Source organism: Kogia breviceps, chromosome 9 (genome assembly GCF_026419965.1).
Source record: "Kogia breviceps isolate mKogBre1 chromosome 9, mKogBre1 haplotype 1, whole genome shotgun sequence".
NCBI lineage: Eukaryota > Metazoa > Chordata > Mammalia > Artiodactyla > Physeteridae > Kogia > Kogia breviceps.
Genome location: NC_081318.1, coordinates 55,594,327 through 55,621,164, shown reverse-complemented (window position 1 = coordinate 55,621,164; position 26,838 = coordinate 55,594,327). Strand labels below are relative to the sequence as shown.

Genomic DNA, 26,838 nt, shown 5'->3' with positions numbered 1-26,838 from the left:
TTCAAAATAGTACATAAAGGGGTAAAGGTAGTTTAGGTTTCCTCAAACTCTGTAAGTAAAAGGATCACACCAACATTATATTTTTTAATGCAAGTTTTTACCTTCAGGGTCTAATGCTCTGAAGCATGAGAAATTGAAGAGTAGTGAAACATATTGTTAAGGATCCACAAAAAAATTGTAAAAGTTTTGTTTGAAGTAGCTCTTTTAATAGCAAAGAATAAAAAGACCTCAGATCACAGAGGGGGTTAAAAAAAAAAACCCATGAATTCTTGTATTCTGAATACCACCAAAAGTTAAAATGAAGTAGAAATTCCAAAGTATCTTTTTTTTTTTTTTTTTTTTAGGATCTACAGTCAAAAGTCAAATTGCGGACTTACCTGACCTAAAAAAAATTTACCGAAGAGTAAATCATCACTCTTTCTCTTTTCTTTCACTACTTGCTTTTGCTCAATCCATGTACAAAGGAAATGTGCTTAATTCCTTGCCATGCATGAGTATGAAATTAAAGATACCCTGGAAAAAGAACTGCTTTATTTTTCTTTCTCCATCATTAGACAGTTGCAAACTTGCCAAGATAATAACTTTCCCAGGAGCTTGACATATTTGTCAGATATAGTTGATATTTTGAATATGAATTCTGAAAGAAGTGAAGACCAACATTATTGCTCCTCATGATATGTTTTAAACTTTTATACCAAAATCTAGTTATTTATTCAGTGAATCAGAGCTAAAAATATCTTTTCATTTTCTTGACTTAGTACAATTTGCCATAAAAAGGTTACTGAAAAATATTTCAAGAGAAAGAATAAAGTCTCACCGAGTTTGTCTGGGATGAATTCAGGAAGTGTTTTCCTGATGCTGTGGTTGAAAATACCATTTGAAAGTCAGTCTTAGCAAAATTTAATAGAAGTTATTGGAGCTTAAATTTTAAATCAATCACCAAAAAATTGTTAGAAAATCATAGTGGAGAATTATGGGCAAAACATTTCAATATTTACTTCAAAATAAATTAGTAGGCCTAGCATGTAATTATTATAATCAACATATAAAGTTGGTTGTAATAATTTGTATCAAGAAAAACATAGCAGGGGCTTCCCTGGTGGCGCAGTGGTTGAGAGTCCGCTTGCCGATGCAGGGGACACGGGTTCGTGCCCCGGTCCGGGAAGATCCCACGTGCCGCGGCTGGGCCCGTGAGCCATGGCCACTGAGCCTGCGCGTCCGGAGCCTGTGCTCCGCAACGGCAGAGGCCACAGCAGTGAGAGGCCCGCATACAGCAAAAAAAAAAAAAAAAAAAAGAAAAAGTAAAAGATAGCAAACACCATTCTTGACATAGAAGGTGACCACATTTGTACTTGACCCTTGGTGCTATGTATGATACAAAAGCTTGTCGTAAGCAAGCTGATTTAGTGCCCTTATTGATAAAACATGTAGTTTTTAAATGTTAAAAAACCAGAATCAAGTGTTTAATAAAATATTTTTAAATAATCATTATTTAAAGTTGTTTTACTAAGAATTTTAAAGTTATCCAAAATTTTAAAAGATATCAAAGAAAAGCACAGGATTTTTATACTAATTCAAAGGGTGCATGAATTTTAAAATGTGAATAAGCTTTGGTACATAACTACATTTATTGATTTGGAACAATGGTAGCATTAACTTTTGTAAGTTTTTAAAAAGGTTAAAAAACAGCATATATACTACATAAGTATAGTGTACACATAAATAAACATACATATATACATGCATACAACATGCATGTGAGTATGAATCATAAAAGGAGTCTTCAAAAGAAAAACACATGGTAGCATTGGCTTTCTCTAGAGTAGTTGGATACTAAGTAATCTGGGATATGTCCGTCAAGACAAGCCAAGTTATGCTGCTGTGATAACAAATAACTCTTGTTCACAATTTATTGGCCAAAGCAATCCACAAGGCCATGCCCTAGTTTAATAGGGAAGGGAGGTATAATCTTCCTGCAGGGGTTGGGATCCAAATACCAGAAAACAGTAATACAGTCATATACATTAAGCAAATTATAGTCAATTTTTTTTTACTCTACTATAGTAAGAATAAATACATATACATATATATTTGCATTGAATTTTATTTTTAAGACTTTTTTTGATGTGGACCATTTTTTAAGTCGTTATTGAATTTGTTACAATACTGCTTCTGTTTCATGTTTTCCTTTTTTGTTTTTTTGGCCCTGAGGCATGTGGGATCTTAGCTCCCCAACCAGGGATCAAACCCGCACCCCCTGCATTGGAAGGTGACGTCTTAACCTCCGGACTGCCAGGGAAGTCCCTTGCATTGAACTTTAAAAGAAACTTTTGTCAAGGATTTAATAACTTCAAAAGGATGCTACAATTTTATGAACTCCATTATTTCTCATCCAAAGTTAACTTTTCTAGAAATTCTTGCTATACCAGGTTATCTTTTTCCCTGCTGAACTCTGAAAATCTTTTGATTTTCTGGTATATATCTGATATATTTGGATATGTAAATCAGAACCCCACATTTTAACAGTAACTTCCCTAAAAGATAACAAATCCCTATTAAGTTAAAGGGTTAAATTGCATTTTAAAATTAATCTTGGGCTTCCCTGGTGGCGCAGTGGTTAAGAATCCACCTGCCAATGCAGGGCACACAGGTTCGGGCCCTGGTCCTGGAAGATCCCACATGCCTCAGAGCAACTAAGCCCGTGTGCCACAGCTACTGAACCTGCGCTCTAGAGCCCGCGAGCCACAACTGCTGAAGCCCGCACGCCTAGCCCGTGCTCCACAACGAGAAGCCACCGCAATGAGAGGCCAGCGCACTGCAACGAAGAGTAGCTCCAACTCACCGCAACTAGAGAAAGCCTGTGCACAGCAACGAAGACCCAATGCAGCCAAAAATTAATTAACTAACTTAAAAAAATTAAATTAATCTTTATGACACTATGCCATAGGTTAGATTCTCCAGGTGGAGTTTGGGGCTACAGTATGCTTATTATGTAAAAGGAATGAAATATGTTTATTAGGTGAAAGGAATGAAAAGCAGGATTGGACAAAGGACGTGAAAATGTGATGCAGGCCAATAAAGCCTCGGCCAATCTAGCACCAGATTTGCCCTGCATTGGGCAGAAATGGCCAGGCCTTTATACCTCCACCTCACATAGTCACCAGATATAGGATGCCTGTGGAAAGTCATAACCTCATTCAAGATGGGTCCCTGCAGCTGAGCCCTATTTGCTGACGGAGATGCATTCTGGTGACCATATAGCTATGCTTGCTGTAGCTAGGCAGCAAGTTTTCCTTTAAAGAAGATATGAACCCCATATCTTTGTGTCTGTTATGCTCTGTAAGGGTGTTTTAATGAAAACCTTGAAAAATGACTCTATATTTATAGTACACACACATACACAATCATATCTGGTGCACCCACTTTATGGAAAAAAAATACCAATTTGGCAGAGATTTATAGAGTTCTTACTGTAATTGTACTAAAAGACACACCAAATGAGAAATCAGCCCCTGCCCTCAGGAAACTAGCTGCCCATGCATCTTACACAGATGTCACAATGACAGAAAAATAATCAAGTTGCCCTGCTCACCCTTTGCAAGATACCACTCAGCTCACTGCATTTTTACTCAGGTAAAATCTGATTTAAAAAAAAAAACACTTTAATCCTTTCTTTTCTTCTAATAAATATTCCGTTACTAATCATCCCTTCCCACACCTTTTCTCCCCAGCATTGCTGACTTTCTGTCTTGTTGTTAGAATTAGATACTGTTCCTCAATACATATCCTAAAATCCTAGCTAAACTACTCAACATTTCGGCTTTCCCTGCTGCTTCTAACTTCCCTATCCAAGTAGAAAGGGCAGAGAAATAGAAAGAGGAGAAAAGGGAACCAATTCAATCTTCCAAATATCCCTGATGATGGCTGAAATGAGATTTAAAGCTTTAAAACAAAGATCATATATTCAAGAGAAAAGGAAAAACCCAGAAGAAGGAAAATTCTTACTTAGCAAATAGCTGCCATGACAAATTAGTTTTTCAGCTTCTCAGTTATGAAATAAAAATGAGGCATGAGCATCTGTTGGGGATTTATAACTGGACTCATATCCGCCAGGGAAAAAGGAATAAATTACTCACTTGAAATTGGAGGTTAACATAGAACTATAAAGTTCATATTTTCAAAAGGAAGTTTCTAATCATACACTACAATCAAAAATCTAATGAAACTGCAAAATAAGCAACCTATACATTCTTAATAATTATGTTTTAAAATCAGAATGCTTCACCATTATTTATTCTGTATACATACACTTGCATTGTAAAAAGCTTCTTATTGGCTTTAAAATGCTCTCAAATGTATGAGTGTTTGTTTATATTGCACAGTCATCATAACAAACTATAAGAAAAAACAAACAAAATGACTAACCAACCAATTAACAATCATAAATATTTCCATCAAGACAGGATATCCTAATAAAGGCATGCTCATACTTTAGACACTGTTTGTGTGCCTAAAATTTTACTGATGGGATGATAATCTAATAACAGTTCATTCAAATGTCTTCACTCCCACTAGCCTTGTCACATCTGATAAACTCTGATCATTGATAAACAGCAACGATTTATATACTTCACAACCATTAAAGTGAAAAAATTATCTAGTTACACAGTGGTTTACACAATGACAAGCTCAAGCATTTGTTCATGTTTAAACTTATTAAGAATGGATGCAATTCCAAGGTAAAGATGGCAAACTGGACTTAAGTATCCATCCTGCACTCTCTTGAATCCCCACTCACCAAACTTTTAGAAGCTCCAAAACAGATAGTAGCAAGTTTAGCATATAAAATGCAAACAAACAACAAATGATTATTAAACTGGCAGCAGGGAAAGCCTAGAAGCAGCCTTATTTATATGACAGAAGAACCAAAAGGCTCAGTGTTGACACCAGGAAGTGGGAATGAACAGAAGGTCTACATATAGAGGTCTAAAATATGAAAGAGTGGTTGGAAGTATTTTCAGCAGATATTTAATCCTTATATCCCTTATCCCCCTCTGCTTACATAGGTAACTGCCTCTACCAAACCCAGAGAGGGTAAAACAGAGAACTGGGAAAGCCAACCAGTTAGGAACAGGGATACCGTCCTGAAACAGGAGGATTAAGTGGATTTCTATCTCCCACTCTGCTTCCAGAAGATTGTCAACTAGGACTCTATCTTCTAGGCAGCAGTTTAGGAGAATTTTTACCAGGAATCTTACAGCACTGCAGGAAAGATGGATAGTGATATCAAGGGTTTCTCAACAAAATGGCTTAGTCAGTTCCTACAGTGAAATTCAAGGTGAACCAGCTACCCAGCACACTTGGAGCACCCAATCAGGTTGTTACTGCACCACTTTTAAGTCATGGCCAGACAACTAAGAATCACCAGTTATCACTCCACAGCCTCTAATATTAAAGACAGAGACCAAAACAAACTAGAAGAAAAAAAACTCAGTAGAAACAGAAAATACTATTTAAAAAGCTTCAAAAAAAGATCATTAATATTTTCAGTGAGTTAAGAAAAGGTATTGCAATCTTGAAACAAGAAAAGGATATTATAAAATGGAATATTCTGGGGACAAAAAGTCTCTTAGAAATTAATAATATTAAAAATTTTAAATTTCAATAGAATAGGTGAAGCACAAAGTTGAGAAAATGTCCCTTAATGATGAGCTAAAGGAAAAAAATAATTAGAATATAAGAGAGAAAAGATAAGAAAATTAGAAGAGCAATCCAGGAGGTCCAACATTTACATAATAAAATATCCAAAAAGAAGGAAAAAGTGAAGGGAGGAACTCATAACAAAATAATTTAAGATACTTTCCTGGAACAGAAGGACATATGCATATTAAAAGAGCTTGACCTCATTAGTCACCAGTCACGAGGGAAATACAAAACAAAATGACAAGGAGAAACTATTATACACCCCCTATAACCAAAAAGGCATACAATAACAATGTTTGGAGAGGGTGTGGAGAAATTGGAAACCCCACACACTGCTGGCTAGATTGTAAAATGGTGCATGCAATTTGGAACATAGTTTAAGACAATCCCTCAAAAATTTAAAGATAGTTATCAGATGACTCTGCACTCCCATTCCTACATATATACTCAAAAGAATTGAAAACAGGGACTCAAGACAAATGACTATACACTAATGTTCATAGCAGCACTATTCACAGGAGCCAAAAGGTGAAAACAACTCAAAGGTACATCAGCTGAAGAATGGATAAACAAATGTGATATTATCTTGTTAACCAAGATTTCAGAAATCAAAATCTAATTGAAATAGAGAGGCTTTATTTGGGGTTTGTCAGACTACCTGTAGGAGACACAAATTCAAGAAGCACTTGAACTGTGTTCTGTAGCACTACAAAATGAAGGAAGCTTACAAAGGCAGAAATTGCAAGGCCACAGTTAGTTACCTAAATTGTCAAGAATTATAATTGGAACAGGCAAGAAGTAAGGGTGCTTGTTAAGCAAGGACTGGTTGGGGTCTGAAGTGGTTGCATAGTTACGGGGGGGGGACCTTGAGACTATATAAAGTTGCAGCTGAGGGATGTTGTTCTAAACACGGCTGGTGGTATCATAGGGTTTGATATAGTTCAGAGCAAATTCAAATCCTCAGTGGGGCAGAGATGTGCCTGAAACCAGAACCTCAATGACTGCCTGACACCATTTTTGTATGCCTGATCTATGATTATGCCATTATAATTTCAATTTGTCATCAATCCATACTATGGACAATTATTCAGCCACAAAAAAGAATGAAGTACTGATACAGGCTACAACATGAATGAATTTTAAAAACATTATACTAAGTGAAAGAAACCTGCACAAAAAGTCACATATTAATGATTCTATTTAGATAAAATGTCCAGGCAAATCTATAGAGATATAAAGTATATTAGTGACTGCTAGTAGTTAGAAGGGTAGAGAATTCCGGGTGACTGCTAATGGGTATGGGACTTCTGTTTAGGGTGATGAAATTTTCTAAAATTAGGTAGCAGTGATGGTTCCCAAACTCTGAGAATATACTAAAAACCACTGAATTATACACTTTAAAAGAGTGAATTTTGTTATGTGAATGGTTGTATTAAAAAAAAAAAAGAATGGAAAGACTTGAGTTTCCAGATTGAAAAGGTGCACTGAATGAAAATAAAGCTACATCTTGGTCAACTCTTTGCTTCATCGTGAAATTTCAAAACACTGGAAATAAAGAGAAGTATTTTAACAGAAACAGTGGAAACTAGACAACAATGGAGCAATTTCATTGAAATTCTAATGAAATTATTTCCAACCAAGAAACTTATATCTAGCCAAAATGTCAATCAAACATAAGTGCAAAATAAAGATATTTTCAGCAATGCAATGTCTCAAATAAAAAAATGTCCCACACACTCTTTCCTAGAAAGCTATTAGAAATTGTGTTCACCCCACAACAAAACAACATGAGATGGAGGAAAAGAGAGCTCCAGCCCAGGAGTGAAGGGAGGGGCACCGCAGGAAACCAGTGACAGGAGATGCACCAGGTAGAGGCTTGGGGAGGTCTTGAATTAATGGCAGAAATGAAAAATGGGAAATTATTAATTTCAGGGAAACCAAAAAAGCAATCACAGTATACTACATACTTCAGCTATAAACAAGATTTATATTGACAGAATAATGTAAATTTTGAATTTCTGATCTAATCAAAATTATAATATACCTATATTGAGACGATGGAAGGTTGGGATGGTGGCAGGATAGGATGTTCACTTGTTTCAAAGTGGAAAAATTTTTTAAAAGACCACTAAATTTCCATTTTTCACTGTAGGAATCAATGGATGATGCCAAAAAGCGAATAATCAAGAAGTGGCAATAAACGAAAGTCTTATTAAATATTCAAAGGAAAATCTGAAAGAATCAGTTAAAAGAGTTGAAAGTAAAAACAACTATTTTTCATAACAAACCACAGAATTAACTGACTCTTTATATGCATGTGATGTACAACTTGCATAAAAACAACAATCACAGCAACAAAATGAATGATTTAACCTTGGTGTGGGTTTAACTGCCCTTTACCAATGCATAAAGTGCATATTAAACTAAAATATTATGTGATGTTAACTGAATGAATTTGAAATAAATAAATGTAAGAGATAATAATAATCATATGAAAGAAGACCATTCATTATAATGGTCATTATAATGATATGCCTTTATCAAATTACTGATTTTGAAAATTGGTGAGAAGTTACAGACACTCCATTTCGTATGATATATAATAATGTATGCTTCGCTTAGAGATAAATCTGCTAATGATTTTTTCTCCAATTACTTCATGGTCTATTCAAACATAATGTGAAGGTAATTGGAATTATTGATCATCTTCATCCTGAACTTGGGCACTTTCATCAGACAGCAACTTTAGTACTTTAGCTGGAACATTTGTCCAATTTCTCCAAGCTGATCATTATTGTCAGTCTTATTAATGCATCACTCTCCTGCTTCCACCTGCCCCCTGAAGTATGCACAGTTTTTTTAAGATTATTATTTCCTTAACTAAGGAAACTTGGAAATGATTTCTGTGAGAAAAAACAAATGATTAATATGCGAAATATGTTTTTTCCTTTCTTTTTTTTTAACATCTTTATTGGAGTATAACTGTTTTACAATGGTGTCTTAGTTTCCGCTTTACAACAAAGTGAATCAGTTATACATATACATATTGTTTTTTCCTTTCTAAAGGAATTCTCTTTTTACTACTGTTATCTGCCCTATGACTTCCTTCTACAAATGAAGTCCTTTTTTTCAGTCCATTCTTTTCAAATATCACAGGTTATACCAGCTTCACCATTAAATGTCTATAGTTTAAATGATTAAATTCAAAATTAAAGTAAGAAAACTAATTTTTAAAGAAACCATAGTGGCATACTGTATTGTCATAAAAACAGTCTAATCTGTAGTGGAATGTACTCATAAACTGTGTGTCTCTGTAAATAAGCAGGCATTTACTATCATAACAGTTAAAGATCAGACACGCTCCCATCTTAAATCATGTGGATTAAAATACTGAACTGTAATCAGGACCTCCAAATAAGGAATGGCAACCATATGAAATAAAACTAGAACACAGAGAAGATAGGTATGATGTAAACAGAAAAAAATACACTAAAATCTCAGCACCCAACATGACAGTGAACATACACAGTTTAAAGTGACTAAAGGAGACCATGACACCCTATTAGATGAGAAAAAGCCATTAGGGAAAAGGATAGAAAAGAAGATAATTGACTTTGTCCTACCAATTAGAGAAAGAAGACATTCACAACAGAGCACTGATTGAAAGCTGGCTTGGTTTTTTTTTCATTTCTTTAATTTCTCCTTATGGTTCAAAATTCTTTTATCTTTAGCTGCCTGCACGTTCTGTCATCCACAACGCTTACATCTGTTCACTTGCAGTACTTGGTTCTGCATGGCAACCCACCCCTTCAGAATATAAGATCATAGTATTACACTGCATAACTAGTTCTCCATATATGAAATTAAAACATCCTTGAAAGTCTTCCATAAAGAAAAGTCCATGAGTCAAACGCAGTTTTCCTATTGTTGTTACTAAAACACAAATATGTTCTAGTCCATGACATGTGAAGATCTATGTCAGCGACTTATAACTCAAATAGCACATGAAGATTATCTAGTCTAAGATCACAGTGCTCCACCAGATTTCAACCTCGTTAAAAGTAAGGGCTATATATTTGTATCTCTAGAGCTTAAGGATAGTCCCTGGCACAGAGAAGACAGTCCACATATGTCGGAGGGAAATAAAATGAATTAATTATTAAGCAAATGACCATAAAAGTTGTGTTTCTGCTTCCAAAAATTATGCCAAATGGGATGAGTTTAAATAACAGTGCAAAAATTTGGGCAGTCCTTTGCTATGTAAACTTGGAGCTACCCAAATTCACACTCGACACAGGAGATGAGATGATGCAGCTACTGGAAAGGGCATGCATGGAGTACTGAACATCTAAGCCTGAATTTCCTCATCTGCAAAATGGAGGGACCTTATACCCACTTCACGGTTTCAGTTGGCACTATATGACATAACATCTAAATTACATATTTCAATCCCTTGCATAAAGTACAGGTTAGGAAACCTCTCTACAATATTTCTGATGGAAATCCACTTATCTTCTACTGAATGCTCTTAGTGATAAGGTGTTCATTACACAAGGCACTGAATTTAATTTATGAGTAACACAAAACATTTGAACATTCTTCCCAGGATTAAACCAAAACTAGCCTCTCCAGAACTCTCACACTTGGCTTTCTTATCCTCTCTGGAATATTTATGTTACCTTTTCTCTATGCTCTTCAGTATGGCTTCAATTCTCCTGAGTAAGTCTTCCTGGCACCTTTACTGGTTCCATGTTGTATCCATTCACATGCCCTTCCAGGTGTACTCTCCTGTTTGCTTCAGTTCTTTGAGCCAAAGAAATTACTAGTCTTTTTCACATAAACTGTTTTTAAGTTAACTTTCCTCCACCCTGTTTCTCCCCCTTTATTTTTTTACTTTTATTTTTGATGTGGACCATTTTTAAAGTCTTTATTGAATTTGTTACAATATTGCTTCTTTTTTTGTGTGTGTTTCGGTTTTTTGGCCACGAGGTGTGTGGGATCTTACCTCCATGACCAGGGAATGAACCCACACACCCTGCATTGGAAGGCGAAGTCTTTAACCACTGGACTGCCAGGGAAGTCCCTGCACCCTGTTTTTCTGTATTAGGTTAGGCTGCCTTTTTTTAAAACCAAATACACTGTTTTACTTATCCCCATAGCAATTCACCTTGTAGGTTCTGCTCATCATTTCACCAGCTCTTTTTTGACCCCTGATTCCATCACCCCAAGTGTTAATTATGGCTCCCAGCAACAACACATACACAAATAGGTCAAGCACATCATCTCAATGTCTTCATCTGAGTCATTAATAAAAATATCAAATAGGACAAGGTCAAGGACAATGCCCTCCAGCATACACCGATAGACTTTTCTCCATCCCAGTGTCAATTCATTAATCAATAGGCTTTGGGTGAAGTTGTTCAACCAGCAATAAACTGAAGGAATAATCTTCTAACAACTGAATTTCAATTTTATGTTGATAAGGATCTCATGAGAGTCCGTGTCACAACCTTTGCTGAAATAAGAAATAACAGTTTCTTATTAAAAGGGAATGATTAGACTTGAATGTCTAAAAATATTTTTTTGCATTTCACTAATGTTCTACAGTAAGCTTACATGTCTACAGATTCAGAGGTATGTTCCCTACCACCTTTTAAAAACCAGCATTACTTATATAACCTTCATTCTTGATGATTTCTCAAAGATTATATGTAATGGTTTTCTTTTCACATTCTAGATGTAATTTATCTGGAACTACATAATGAACTCATTGTAGTAGATGTTTATGAGTGGTTTTTTTTTGGAGGGAGGGGGGATTGGGAAGAGCAGGGAACTAAGGAAAGCATGTCCTATATCTGAAATTATTCCCTATATTGGGAAAATCCCCTGCTTTATGAATTTTGGTGGGAGGCAAGACCAAATCGTCGTTACAAAAGTCAAAAGGCCAGACACTCACCTTCTCAGGGTCCTGTGCAGTCAAAACATGGGCATGGGACCTAGTGTCAGCTAACCAAACACAACCAACCCTCACTTAGCATTAGGAGCTAACAACCCAAAGAAGCAGGGAGAATGTCGACACCATTTTGATATCATCAGTGGAGGTAACAACATCCAGTCACCCAGGGCAGCCACGCCAGTCAAGTAAGAGACAATGTCTGCAGCCAACAGTCCTGGGGGCAGCAGAATGTGCAGTGGGCAGGTCCACGCATGATATTGGTTCTGGGTCTGGCTCTCCAGCCTCACACTGTTCCTTTCCATTTTTAAAGTCTTCTCAGCAGGTCTGTCAGCCACACGTTAACCTCTTGATAAACGTTTCAGATTAATTCAGCTAAAGAGGATGTCTGCTGCCTGAAATAGAGAACTCTGGTGCATTTTTCAGAGCAGCCAGCCACTTTAATTCCTTTGACACAACTAGGTGGTTTCTGATTATGCCACTGTCTGTGGTCTGCTCTACCCGTTATGGGGTAAGATTTGCTCTAAACCTTCTGCTTGGAAGAGAATTGTTTTGAGAGAAAAAGTAAAGACTATAAATAGAAGCTAAAGATGGAATAGAGATAAATCGAAAAATAAAGAAAAAAAGTTTAAATATGAATTAAGTAGTTCTGCTTTCCCTAGGTTGTTTGCATTAAGTAGTAAAGTAAAGTAGTAGTATTAGTAGTAGTAGTAGTAAAGTAGTAGTATTAGAGTCTCTTGCCCTTCCTGTTTCAAATGTCACTCATTCACTCATATAAAAATCACTGGCTAAGCACCTACTATGTGCCAGACACTCTGCTAGGCACTGGAGAGGCAGCCTCTGCTCTTGTGAAACTCCAGTCAATCTAGCTCAGAGTCTCAGGTGAAATAGTTTTATCTGGTTTCATAAATAATCTTTCTTACAGGTGTTTCCTTCTCAGTATCCTCTGTTGGTGTTCCTCATCACTTTGAAGTTCCTTAATGTTATGCTGAATGTTGAAGTGCCCCATTGTTCAGTCCATGAAACTCTTTTCCATTTCTATGTTCATTTGCTCATAGTCTTTTAATTATTGATTGCTGGACGAGAAACTAACCCAAAACTTCGTGGCTTAAAACAACCACCATTATATTATCTCTGACAATTCTTGGGTCGAAAATTCAGAAAAGGCATAGCAGAGGACAGTCCATCTTGGTTCCATGTGATATCTGTGAGACTGGAATCTGCCCCTTACCGCCACCCAAGAAGCCTTCTTCAGTCACATGTCTGGCACTAGCCTGGCAGGGAAAATGGCTTGGCTGGGGTCCTATGTCTCAGGCCTAACTAACTTCACACTGTCTTCTGGGTTCTCAGTTCTCCTCCATGTAATCCAGGGCCTCTCCCCATGGTCTCTCCAACAGGGCAACTGGAATTCTAACATGGCTGATCAGGATGCTCAAGAGTGCAAAACAGAAGCTGTCAGGACCACAACTGGCAGAGTGTTCCTTCCACTATGCTCTTTTATTGGTTAGAGCAAGTCACAAGCCCAGCCTTAATTAAGGGGCAGGGACGACATAAGGGTGTGAATATCCAAAGGCACGGTTCATTTAGAGCCACCAAGGTAACAATGACCATACCTGGTGATCTCACCTAATCCCCTTGTTAAATATTATCTATGACCCAGACAACTTCCAAATCTCTACGTTGGACCTCTCTCCTAAACCCCAGACCCATATGTCTAACTGCCTTGTGACATCTTCACTGGCATATATAACAGGCATCTCAAAGTTAACCCCTTCAAGGCTGAGTTGCATCTTCCTGCAGTCTGCCTCATCTCTCCTCACAACAGCTCCACTGTTATAGTTGTTTCAGCCAAAACAACTTGGGATCATCCCTGACTCTTCTTCATTTCTCAAATGCCACATCAAATGCTATCAGCTCAACCTTAGAAATACATCTAGAATCCAACCACTTCTCACAACCTCCACTGCTGACATCATCCCATGCTTAGACAACTGTGACAGCCGCCTAACTGGTCTCTCTGTTTCAGAACTTGCCCATCTTCAACCTATTCTTGAGAAAGCAGCCAGAGAGAGTCAATTAAAATATAAGCCAGATCAGATCATTTCCCTGCTCAGCATCCTTTAGTGGTTTCCCATCTCATTCTGAGCAAAAGAAAAGTTAATCAAAATAAAACTTTACAAGGCCCGACACAATCTGGATCCCACTGTGTCTTGGATTTTGTCTCCTCCTCCTGTCCTCCTTGCCTGCTCCATTCCAGCACAGGAGCCCCGCTGCTCCTCACGTAAGTCTTCTATCTGGAATGCTCTTGCCTTGAATATATGTCTTCCTCCTACACTCCCTCAGATTGTTACCTACATACCTCTCACCTTCTCAGCGAGGCCTTCCCTGATCACTGTCATTTCAAGTTGTATGTGCATGCACATGTGCACATATATCGTATCTCATAGGAAAGCAGAAAACTTTTCAATTGCCTCAGGATACTTTAATCTGGAAACCAGAATACTGATGGAGAGCTACAGTTTTTGAGAACAGATGTGGTATAAAATCATGCAAATTAAAGCATTCTTCGTAGATTTCGAAATCAAAATGTATGAGGCATAGAAACCAAATAATTAGGTAAATTGTGTGGCACGGTGAAAAGACAGAACATAACTTTCAGCTGCCAGTCCCATATCCAGCATCACACATACCTCAGGCCATCAAATAAAACTATGAAGATGGTTAACACCAGCAGGCTGCAGGGTGAAATGGGAGTAATGAGGAATTTTAGGCCCAGCAGACTTGGGCTAAAGTCTTATCTTTACCCTTTTAACTTAACCAAGTGATTTAGTAAAACTTAATTTCTCTAAGCATTCTTTTTCCTCATCGAGTATAAAAAAACTGGATAACAAAAACACTTGCCTTATGTACTTCATAGGGCTAAAGATAGAATCTAATGGAATAGCACTTATGAGAGAGTGCTTTGTAGAATGTAAAACACTATAAAAACATATTATGTGAAAAAAAATACCTTATGTGATTTTTGGTGATTCGTAAATCCCTTCATATGACTTTTGGTGACACAGTATTTTTTCATGTGGAATATAGATTTTTGTATTACATAATGGTGCACATTAGCTTGGAATATTTCACAGTAGAAGAAATAAAATGATTGCTCCAAATAGTCATGATCAGTTATAAGTTTGTTGCTTTTCTTCTTATATTGATACAAATTATTAAATATGTAATGAAAAATGCTACTACACACTTTGTTCTCATGCAATTTAAAAAAGAACAGAATGGTTATGCACTTTAATTAACAGTAATATATATTTACATAATCATTTTTACTATCAATATTCTTATTTCCACTTACAGAATCTGTTTTAGATTTTTCAGCATGGCGTTAAGCAGGGTAATGTGGCACTTATTTGTCTTTGGCAAAAAATAAAAACTAAATTGCTTAACTTTTTGTTTAAGTAGAAAAAAAAATTTGCTAGCATTTTCACATTTTTTATATTTCTCTTCCATGTTCTCAAACCCAGGCAGGAAAAAAAGATGGCTATAATAAAATTTTAGACCATTATGAAACCACATACCTTTTCAAGCTAATAGAGCCACTGCTTGGATAAAGATACTCCTTCACATTTGACAACAACTGGAGAAAGGAAGTACCCAAAAGAGCACCCATCACGAGGGCACGCAGGTTACACCAAGGAGCCATGAGCAGCTTGGGGGCACGTTTCCCAGTGTGTGTCAGCCTTGCAGCTTGCAGACCACTATATCTACACATTTTGAAAGTGTGTAAGAAACTAAATTTCAGATGTTTCAGGAGTTTTACCCAGTACTTAAGAGATAGCCTACATAACAATATCCTATTATACACTGAATCACTTTAATAGTGACCTCCAAAGTCATTTCCTCGAATATGCTTTCACATCAATAACTTCTCATCACTTATTTCATTATTCTGGCCCTCGAAAGGCTTTTATGTAACCTAAAATGTCATTCATGGCAATAATATAAAGCAGCCAGGCTTCGAGTTCTCTTTTAAAGCAAAAAAAGTGAAATATATTTATACAGTGTGTACACTATCATAAATAAGAATCTCTTACATTGTGGAACCCAAATTACATAGGTACCTCAAAAAACGCTTGAATACGTAATTCTAAAGTCCAAAGGAAAAATTCAATAGTACCTTATGAATCTTAAATTATGTTACTTTTCCTGCATATCTAGGGTTTTCATGGGAATGAGGTATGAATTTTCCTATACTGTTTAACATACTCGGTCCCCTCCCTCAAAAAATATGCTGTTAATTACATGGAACTACAAAATCAACATTTTTTAGAAAATAACTTTGACGTTAACAACTTTTAAATATGGCAATATCATCATTAAGTTTGGGAAACTGTAGATTAAAATGTTTGATACTTATTTTAGGGCTTGCTGAATAACAAGATTCTGTGTGTGTGTGTGTGTGTGTGTGTGTGTGTGTGTGTGTGTGTGTGTATTTAAGTAGATACCAGTGAAATACATGGGGCAACACTCTAACTTACAAGTTTCCTTTATGGAAACTTAAAACATTTCATAATTAAAATAAAGTTTTAAGTGGCTGGGTTTTCAACCAGTCTACAAAACTTATTCAACCTATAGAGCAGTTTAACGGTATTTAGGATTTAAATACAGTTACATCTTAAGTGCAGAATAGGGAAGTTTGTGGAAAGAAAAAAGAAAGTTTCCTTTCCCCCTTCTGACCAAAAGCTCCACCTAAGTAAAGCTGAACATAAACAGGAGACACAATATTGCAATTAGGATTCAAAGTAAGATGAATCTGAGTCTTTCATGCCACAAGACCCTAAAAAGCATTTCATCTCCCAAATCCTTAGGTTTCCCCTTTGTAGGGTGGTGACAGTCACAGATCTATTAAGACTGTTGGGAACATCAAAAGTGAAAATGAATGTAAAACCCCCAGCACAGTGCCCTGCATAAAACTCAATACATTTTAGTTGTTGGTTTTTAGTATTGTGGTCATACTTGTCTTAAACATTATTTCAGCTCCCTTTCTGATCCCTCACTCATCATCTCAAATCCACAAGTGCCCTCCTGTTTCCTACCCTGTGTCCCTCCACTAGATCTGCTCTAATTCCCATGGCATGTCATGCTTTGAAACTTCTATCACCTTCCCACTGCTGTGAAACATGCAAGAAAAGAGTAGAATTTATTTCTGCTAGTACTGTGAGGAAAACAATCTGATTAAATTAATCCATTAAAGTATGTAAGACTCTTAATTTTCCTTGAGATACAGGCATATGTGTGGAGGGGGCAAGCAATGAAAAAGCAGTGTAAGAAAAGAGAAACTTTAGGAAATATTCAGAGAAGTTATTTTTGTACTGGGCAATAGCCACAGAGGCATGTTAATACTGTCAGGGAGTCTACACCTTCCCCACTCTAACTGGGAAGACTCTGTAAGGAATTTCTACAGCATAGAGCTCCCCTGCTCCTGCCTCCCCAACTCTGATTTCAGAGACTCACTGGAACATTTTACTTAAAATAAGCCAAGCAAACTTCAGTAGTGGCAACAAAAAGCACTTCACTAGAGAGAGCAAAAGGATAGGAGATGAAGTAAACAGAAAAAAAGACAAAGAAAAGTGGAGATGAGAAAGGCAAAGAAATACTGGAAAAGTAAAGAAATAAAGGTGGAGTGGAGAAAGGAAGAAGAGGCAAGGCAGGGCAATCATAAGTCATGAATGACACCCGTGTGCCGCATTCTCTAAAGGAGAACAGGTTAATCCACGCCTTAGCTCCCCCAGAGAAGTTAGGCATGAAATGCCCGCAGAGTACTGCATATATGCACCCTATTTTGTGGTTTATTGAAGAGGACCTGGGATGTCTCCACAAGAACTGGGACCAACGGAAATTTCACTCACACAAAGAAGAATAATTTAAAAAGTCAGTCTTAATCAGTTGACAAATACTGCAGGACAGTGAATTTCTTTCATTTTCTGTGGCAACTTCCACAGAATATCAAATGATCAAATGACATTTGCTCTGATATGTACATTTTTAGCTTCACAAATATATTTAATTTTCTTTTAAGATTTGAAAGACATGTTTTCACATTATTTTTGTTCATTTCTCTATCAATGTTACTGATTTTAGGGGCCAAAGTAATTTTTCATCTTCTCAATTTAATTAACCAATTTCAGGGGAGGGAACAAGTATATTTTTGAAATCTCTTTTGTAATGTTTTGTGGAAAAGTTGGTCACGTATACTAGGAAAAATCTGGATTTAACTGAAATATTGCAACTAGACATACTACAAAATACGAAACGAAAATTCCAATTCTAAATCAGCTGAATACATTATTGACCCCCAAATCATCAGTTAAACAAAAGAAATTATATTTGCATTGATGTGTGAATCTGCATCCATTCTTGGTGGCATGTAATATATGCAACTGCTTGGCTCTAGCTGTCCTTGTAGCCACATTACCATATTATTCAAATATATCTATCATTTATATGTAAATAGACAAGATGAATGGCTTCTTCATAAGACAACAATTTTCAAATGACAAACAGATATAGGCAGACATTAGCAAGATAAAAATGTTGTAAATATTCATTCTATTATATATTTTTAAGGAAAAATGGACACTATTTCAAATGTTTTAAAAAGTAGGGTGGTAATTACAAAATGGGATCTTAATACATTCACAATACCAACAGCTATTCTTCTCAATAAAGGTCTCTACCAATGTCATTTGTATCTTGTAAATTACATGTTCTCAGATCCATCTGTGAAAATTGGGATGTTAATTATCATGGTTACATTCCATGGTTCCACAGTTAAATGCTGAAGTGGTGCTACACAAATACCATATGTTTTTCTAAGAGAAACGGAGAAAGATTAATTATGAGTTCAAGTCCAAGTCTCAACACAATAAGATCATTACCTTGTGTGCTACGCAAATTGCAAGTTTTAATTAACAGCTGAAATACTAACCAAGGGGAAAAACTATGCAGTCTAAATTGTAAGTATCAGGCTTTTCTCCATAAAAATCATCCAAATAAGGATGCTTTTGAGAAACTAAGTTATAAATCCAAAGAAAAAAAATTTTTGTTGTCTGTGAACTTCGTTTGATGGAGTGATCACCATCATGTTGTTTAATCCTATTGATAAACCTAAAAATTACAGTGTATACTAGTAACAAATAGGTTATAGACAATACATCTGATGAAAATTCAACCGAACATTTTTTCTGGATTTTTCTTTAAGATACATATCATTCAAAATTATGCAAAATTACAAGTCTCCTGCACTCAGATAAAATACTCACTTCAGTATAGCTAACTAAAAACAAAACTCTATGATAATACTATAAGAATTTTATTCATATTTATAAAATCTGAATTCTCATTTTACTCACCACATATTCAAACACAAGTGTCAGCGTCTCCTTGGTGTGGATGATGTCATGAAGCAGCACTATGTTAGCATGTTTCAGTCCTTTTAACAGAGAAGCTGTAAAATAAAGTGGACAAAGAGACAATTTATCATGGGTAACAAGCAACTGATTTGTTATATTATCATTTTGGTACATCATCAGATGAAATATATCTATTTTCCCATTTTCCAAGCCAAGAACAATTCAGAATCAAGGGCAGAGGAACAAGGTTTTCATTTAGATTAAGTTACGTCTAATTAATTCACCTGTTATTTGTTATTAATCTTTAGTTAGATTCCATTACGGTCAGAGAACATACTTGGTTTGATTCCAATTGTTTTAAATTTGTTACCTAGGATATGGTTTATCTCCATATGTATGAAATATATATTCTGCTGATATTGGATGGAGAGTTCTATAAATGTCGATTAGAGCCTGTTGGTTGATGGTATCATTGAATTCTTCTACAGTATATATTTGCTGATTTTCTGAATAGTGGTTCTATCAATGACTGAGAGAGGGACGTTGACATCCCCAGTTGTAACTGGCAATTTGTCTATTTCTTATTTGAGTTCTGCCAGTTTTTGCTTTGTGTACTTTGAAGCTCTGTAGTTTACTATATATACATTTAAAATTGCTATGTTTTCTATGTGAATTGGCCCCTTTTACCAATATATAATGCATCTCTTTGTCCCTGGTAATTTTCTTTACTCTGAAGTGTTTTATCTGATATTAATATAACCACTCCAGCTTGACTTTGATTAGTGTTCATATGATATATCTTTATATATATATTTTTATATATAATAAAATATATTTATTATATATAATAAAATATATTTATTATATATAATAAAATATATTTATTATATATAATATTATATATTTTATATATATATTTATATATATATAAATATTTTATATATTTTTTTCTTTTGGCCTATACCAATGGCCATTCAGGTAGAATACTCAAAGAACAGAAGCTTCCTCTATCATTGTTAATTATTTTAGTAGCACCATGTCTTTGATTCTGGTTTTTGGTATACAACCAGAAGAGAAAAAAGAAACACAAAACACATTTCTTTGTATGTGTTCTGTCAGGAACTTGTAACTGCTCATTTATTCATCAAATATTTATTGAGAACCTAGTTAACAGCACAGGTGGCCCTGGACAAACCTCGAACTCTTGATAATAATACTGCAAGACCACCTCTTTAAAAAGAGATTTATAACACAAAGCATGAACCCTGCTGTAAACTCTGGACTTTGGGTGATAATCATGTGTCAAGGTAGGTTCATCACTTGTAACGGATGTACCACTCTGATGAGACATGTTGATAGCAGGGGAGGATTGGGGTGGAGGGTAGGGAAGGGAGTATATGAAAACTCTCTGTACTTTCCACTCCATTTTGCTGTGAACCTTAAAACTGCTCTAAAAAAATAAAGTCTATTTTAAAAAATAAAAATAAAAAGATATATCTATGTTTTAACATACTAAAAGAAAAAGCAAGTCTAGATTGTTTAATATTTTACTGCAATAAAATGGTATTTTAGATATGAAATCATCATGCAAAGAGGCTATACTGGGCAGTCCCCAGAGAAGGCAGAGATAAAGCCTGTAGACTGTTACATTCTCGTATGACCCCAATTAATGTGAGCTCCTGTTTTTAGAGTTATTATTGCTATGAATTTCCACTTGTCTTCACCAGGCAAACCTATTTCAGGACAATATAATGTATCTTTAATCCAAAGATGAACTTCAACAAACACTTAATTGGCCCAGAGAAGGCCATTCAGACTGAGAATACTTGGTGTGGCTGGTTCCAACACCAGAGACAACAAGAAGTGTGTTTCCTCTGAAACTGAATCAGCAGCATCAGTGTGTCATCCAAAGCCAGAGAGGTCTAAGCTAACTATCATGGGAGGCCCTCTCTTCCTCCTCACATATATTTGCCGTGGGCAAGTTAGTTTTACACACTAAAAACCTTATAGTAAAAATATCTACAAATTTATTTTATCTCAGCTTTGTAAATTAGCACTCAGGAGAAAATAATTACTACAAATAACAATAACAATAAAATCACAGCACACAAACTTTGAAGAAACAACCACTACGTAGACATACGATAGAGTTTAGTACTGTTAATTCCAATAATTTACAATCTTCCTTCTTTTAGTTATTCAAATATTTAATTATATTTTCATTATTCAACCGTCAGCCTCAAACAAGTAAAGCTTTATTACATAGCTAATCCCCAGGCATTAATCATTAATCAGTTGGGGAACCAACTGCACATGTGCTCAAATTTTAAAAAGGACACTTGGACCTATGCTCGTCTTCTGAGGCAGACTCATCCTCAAAGATCAAGATTTCAAACCACAACAGGGTATTTGGAAGTGATGGCCAGGTACAGTGCTTCACTCCTAGCCTGTACAGGAATATGCATAGGTAAAATGAATCAAGGACCTAATGAATATTATGTTTATGAAAGGAACCTAGCTTTGTGAGGCAAGTTTTGGAAAGATATAATATCTTTTGTAATCCTGTCTGATTTCATTTTTCAAGTTATCCCTTCAGTTTGTCAAATTCAGCGATGATACTTAACAGCAACAACTCCAAAAAGGTACTGAAGTGTACAATTCATTGAATAGCCCATCCCCAGAGAATCCTTTGTGTTGTTGCTTTTTTTTTTTATTACTTTTCTCCCATTGCCGCCTTTCTTCTCTTACCATTTAGACCTAAACTGTTTCTCATTTCTCAAAGTAACATCTTCACATCCATCATTTCCCATTGTGTTTTTCCTACAATTTCAGTAAAATCAAATCTCTGCCATCATTTATCCTGGGAAATAAATACATCTTCCTGATGGTGACCAATATTTTAGCAAAAAAGTCATGCCATTTTTTACATTACATTTTTGACCACTTCTACATGAAGACTCAAAGCCTCCATATTTCGTTCTATTAACTCTCAATTATTACAGATTTTAGATTTCTAACTATATTTACATACACTTTTAAAACGACACTATCAGTTAAATAACTACCAAGAACTGTATTTGAAAATAAGCGCTTTTTCTTTTGAGATTAACATAACGAATTCGTATTTGAAAAAGGCTAAAGCCACTAATTTTAAAGCTGATGGCAGAAAAACAACACTGAAGGGCAGAAAACCAACCACAATATCTACCAACATGAGGGTAGGTGACAGACCTGACTAACTTGGAGGCTGCCAAGGCAACAGCCGCTGCTCCAAGCCAGGTGCGAGATACTGTCACTCCTGCTGTTACCAAGGCAAGTGAGTCTCCTGGGCTGCCAAGTCGGTCCAGTGATTAACACCTACAAGTCCTAGAGCCAGTATGTCTCCCTTTTCAAGACAAGCACTGTCAAAATACTACTCCATATAATCCTAATAATATCTCAAATATACCACGTTATTTTCTCATCGTTTACATACAAAACAAATCCTGTAACACTGGCATTAGTAATTCTAGTACGCTTCGTTTCCCCACAAGTTTTAAGCAAACATATGGCAAACATTTTAAATTCATTTCACCAGTGAGGCTTGAAAAGGTACAAACGTACATGACATAAAAGACTTGTAATTAAGGGTGAGGGTAAAAATGCTAACAATAATTCTGGGGCTGTGATGTCGAAACAATACAGAAACAGAAAAACACTGTTGCTCATAAAGATAACTGCCTTTGACAAAGTCCCAGTAGGACAGGAGGACAAAGGGAGTCCTCCCTTAGTTTAGTAGCAGGATTCAGACAACCACTGTCTGAAGGCATATAGAAACCTTGATCTCCCACTTTCAGAATAAATATCCTAGGTTTCCACTCTGAGGTAGAAGAGTTAAATTTCTTCTAAATGCTAATCTCATCATGATTAAAATAAATTTTGAGTTATAGAAAAATTCAGAGTGTGTTCATTTTATAACATTTTCACTTCAGTGGTTATTTTAAAAAGCAATGTTAACAAAGAGAAACAAACAAAACCCTTCTTTACTATTTCAAATAGTCTTCTAGGTCATTATTTGACATCCTACTACTAGGAAAGGAGAGATCACAAATAATCACAACCCATCCTTGCTCACTCTCCCTTTAGCCTCTGGGAAGAACTAGTGCATTCACACTTTCTTCTCATCATTTTTATGTGTTTTTTTCCAGTGGGGTGGACTGGAGGGGCTGCTACTTGATTTTTCTAGAAGACAAAGATTACTACCTATTAAACCCAAGAAGCCAACCATATTTCAAGCTACAACCACAACAGACATAAACCTTTCCTTGAAGCCCACAGCTAGATAGCTCTAAGACTGCTGAAATTCACTTTATACTAGAAATAATAGTATACTTTCTTTTTTTAATTTAAGTATAGTTAATTTACAATGTTGTGTTAGTTTCAAGTGTACAGTGAAGTGATTCAGTTATACATATATGCATGTTATACATTCTTTTTCATATTCTTTTCCATTATAAGTTATTATAAGATATTGAGTATAGTTCCCTGTGCTATACAGTAGGTCCTTTTTGTTTATCTATCAATATAATATATAGTAGTGTGTATGTTAATACCAAACTCCAAATTTATCTTTTTACTTATTTCAATAAGTTCTACTTCTCACTTACTTGCCAGTGGATTCTGAATATTTTCATAGCGAAAATATTTTGAATGGGAAAAACAAGGGTGAACAACAACAAAATACACAGAGAAAGACAAAAGTGCTTGTTTAACTGTGTCCGTGACGAGGAGGTGATCTAGACAGAGAAAGGCACTCGTGCCTGCCCTGAAAACCAATATGAAGCTCCAGGTTAATTTATGCATGGTTCCAGAAGGTATGTTGCCCACTGTGGCTACATACTAGGAGAAATGCTGTAGTTCTACACAGTTCTGGACCTTCCCCTAAATGAGATCTGATCTGATAAACACACACACGCATTCACACACACAGACACAACCATAAACTAATAAATGAAAAGGTAAGAGAATCAGGTTAAAAAATGGAATTGTATCTTTGACTCCATTTTTACTTTTTTTACTTTTACACACATACATACAAAAGAGTCAGCTCTGTTATGGGGAAAGAGGTCACAGCTAATCCAAAACACAAGGTTAAAACACATGTGATGTCGAATAAACTTAACTTAGTTAAAATCACATTAAGGATTTAGAGACATGTTTTCTGTTCACCACATGCTATCCAAATGTGGAAAGATAATACAAAAGGTTAGGAATACTTTATACATATCACATAACTTGTTTTCTATCCACCACAAAGTCTACTGTTTATACTTGCTCCGTAGCTGAGGTTTTCTATTTGATTACGGACAGAACTTCAGTCCTACTGCATATTCCCCCTGCTCTGCTCCCCTCCTAATTTCCCCATCACAGACCTGAAATGTGGTATTGGAATTACAGCCTCAGCCAGCCCCTCTGCCATCACTCCCTGTGCATCCACCACTTGACTACTGGCAAAGAGCAGTCAGCTGGGTGCTATTTCCATGTTGCAGCCTCACAGGACCACACCGACAGCTTGCTAAATCACTCAAAGAAAAGGTTCCTCTAACAGTATAGCTTAACCACGTGAAACTGCCAATATTTGACATCTTTGACCTAACTAACACAGCAATTTCGAGTGGTTCAACCTAATAGAGTTTACCTGGTTCAAAGCAATTTTAACTTCTTCACAAATGCATGGTTATTCTTCCCACTGTTAATATTCAAACCAATTAATCAGCCAAGAATTGACTCTGAATAGAAAGAAAAAAAAAGGAAGAATCTGTTCATTAAACTATGGTTATAGATGAGGGGAGGGATATAGAAACAATTTAATTTTGAATGAGTACCTTTCTATTCTATATCATTTGAATTGTTTATGATAAAGACATATTCCTTTTATAATAAAAGAGATATCTGGAAAAGTTCTTTATTAGAGTGGATTGGCTAAAGAGAACTGAAATAACACTATAAAAGGTACACTGATGTTTAACTACACAATTAATGTGCAGCTATAATAATGAATTATTGTAACTACAGTGTGATCCTTCACCACTAATCCCTCTTCATGAAGGTATTGGTGTAAATCCTTGCATTATAAGGTTCTATTTTCCTGTCCTGGAACATGACACGCCCTGTGTCAGCCTCTAATTTGCACTCATGTCACATGCTAATCAACAATGTTGAAACCATTTCTTGTCTAAATGGTTACTTCCCTGCATTAAGATTAATTTACTCATTGCAAAAGATTCCTAGTTATGTCTCCAATCACTCCCAGTTGAACCTGTAAATGAGCCACCAGCTGCCTTTCCACGCTCTAGCTAATCTTGTTCCGATTTGCCAGTGGAAAGATCCACACATATGTAGGTAGTACATGAATGCGAGATGTGGTTCTTCTCAAATGTAAACATCTCACTAATAACTTCAGCAGAAACACATCTTGCCAAGCAACAGGGTTGGAGATGGTGGCAGTTATGCTCCATGGACTGTCTTTAGGCAGGAAAGAGACCATTTAGGAGCTGAGGATTACTAGAAGACTTGACAACACAAGAGTTGTTTTTTGTCTGGCTGTAAAAACTAGGTTGAAAAGCTGTTAGGCAATTTACTTTAGTTGAACTATTTTACACTTTGTTACAGTGGGTTACATGTACAGTAAGAATACTAAAAAGTATGCAATAATTTTAAAAAAAAAGATAATGTGGTTTGGCACCAAGCCCCTTATGTCTTCTGGTGAAGAAGCATAAACATTTATATCATAATAGCTATCTCTGTTTGACTAGACTTAAACAACCTCTCCTTACATGAAACTATGTGAATAGCTATTATTGTATTCTTTTTTTAAGACACCAATTGTACTTGAACATTTGTTACTTTTTTTAAAAATTAATTTATTAATTTATTTATTTTTGGCTGTGTTGGGTCTTCGTTTCTGTGCGAGGGCTTTCTCTAGTTCCAGCGAGCGAGGACCACTCTTCATTGCGGCGCACGGGCCTCTCACTATTGTGGCCTCTCTTGTTGCGGAGCACAGGCTCCAGACACACAGGCTCACTAGTTGTGGCTCATGGGCCTAGTTGCTCCGTGGCATGTGGGATCTTCCCAGATCAGGGCTCAAACCCGTGTCCCCTGCATTAGCAGGCAGATTCTCAACCACTGTGCCACCAGGGAAGCCCATATTCTTTTACAAAAATTAAGATATGTTGAAAATCAGAAAATATATTCCTTGCCATGGCTGCAAGTCCCAGTGCCTAAGGGCCTGACCTTGAAAGACACCAGTCAATCACTATCAGGCTCCTCCACAGAGCAGGGTAATTTTGCAGACACAGGAGGTTCCACCCCCTTCACCTCACAGCCACAATCACAGGCCCGCCACGAGGTGCTTCATAAAGTGTGGTCCTTCAACCACTCATATCAAAGTCAACTGGGGCACCTGATATCAATGCCAATGCATCATGTCCTATATCAAACCTACCAAATCCAAATCGATGGGGGTGGGGCCCAAGAATCATCCAACAAATATTTAATATCTACTATGTGCCAATCACTAAGCACAGGAGAAACACAGACAAAACTTTTGTTCCCATGAAACTTATATGCTGTATTTCCACCAAGTTTTCTATTCAATCCTTATGTATCCTAAAGTTTGAAAATCACTGTTCTGTTATGGTTTTGATATATAGGAATGGGTAACATACTTACGGAGTGTGTGTGTCTGTTTACTCACTTAGATACACTGCAATTTACTCACTGTTCCACAAG

At 36.2% G+C, this 26,838-nt stretch overlaps 1 protein-coding gene across 6 annotated transcripts in view; it reads right to left on the bottom strand.

Annotated features, from left to right (window-relative positions):
• The window catches only part of CDK14 (cyclin dependent kinase 14), a 599,292-nt gene that overhangs the window by 309,631 nt on the left and 262,823 nt on the right, over window positions 1-26,838 (bottom strand). For all 6 annotated transcript variants that reach the window (XM_059073929.2, XM_067042484.1, XM_067042485.1 and 3 more), the window contains one exon: window positions 19,069-19,163. In XM_059073929.2, the coding sequence (XP_058929912.1) occupies window positions 19,069-19,163 (95 nt within the window). The remainder of the gene's footprint in view (window positions 1-19,068; window positions 19,164-26,838) is intronic.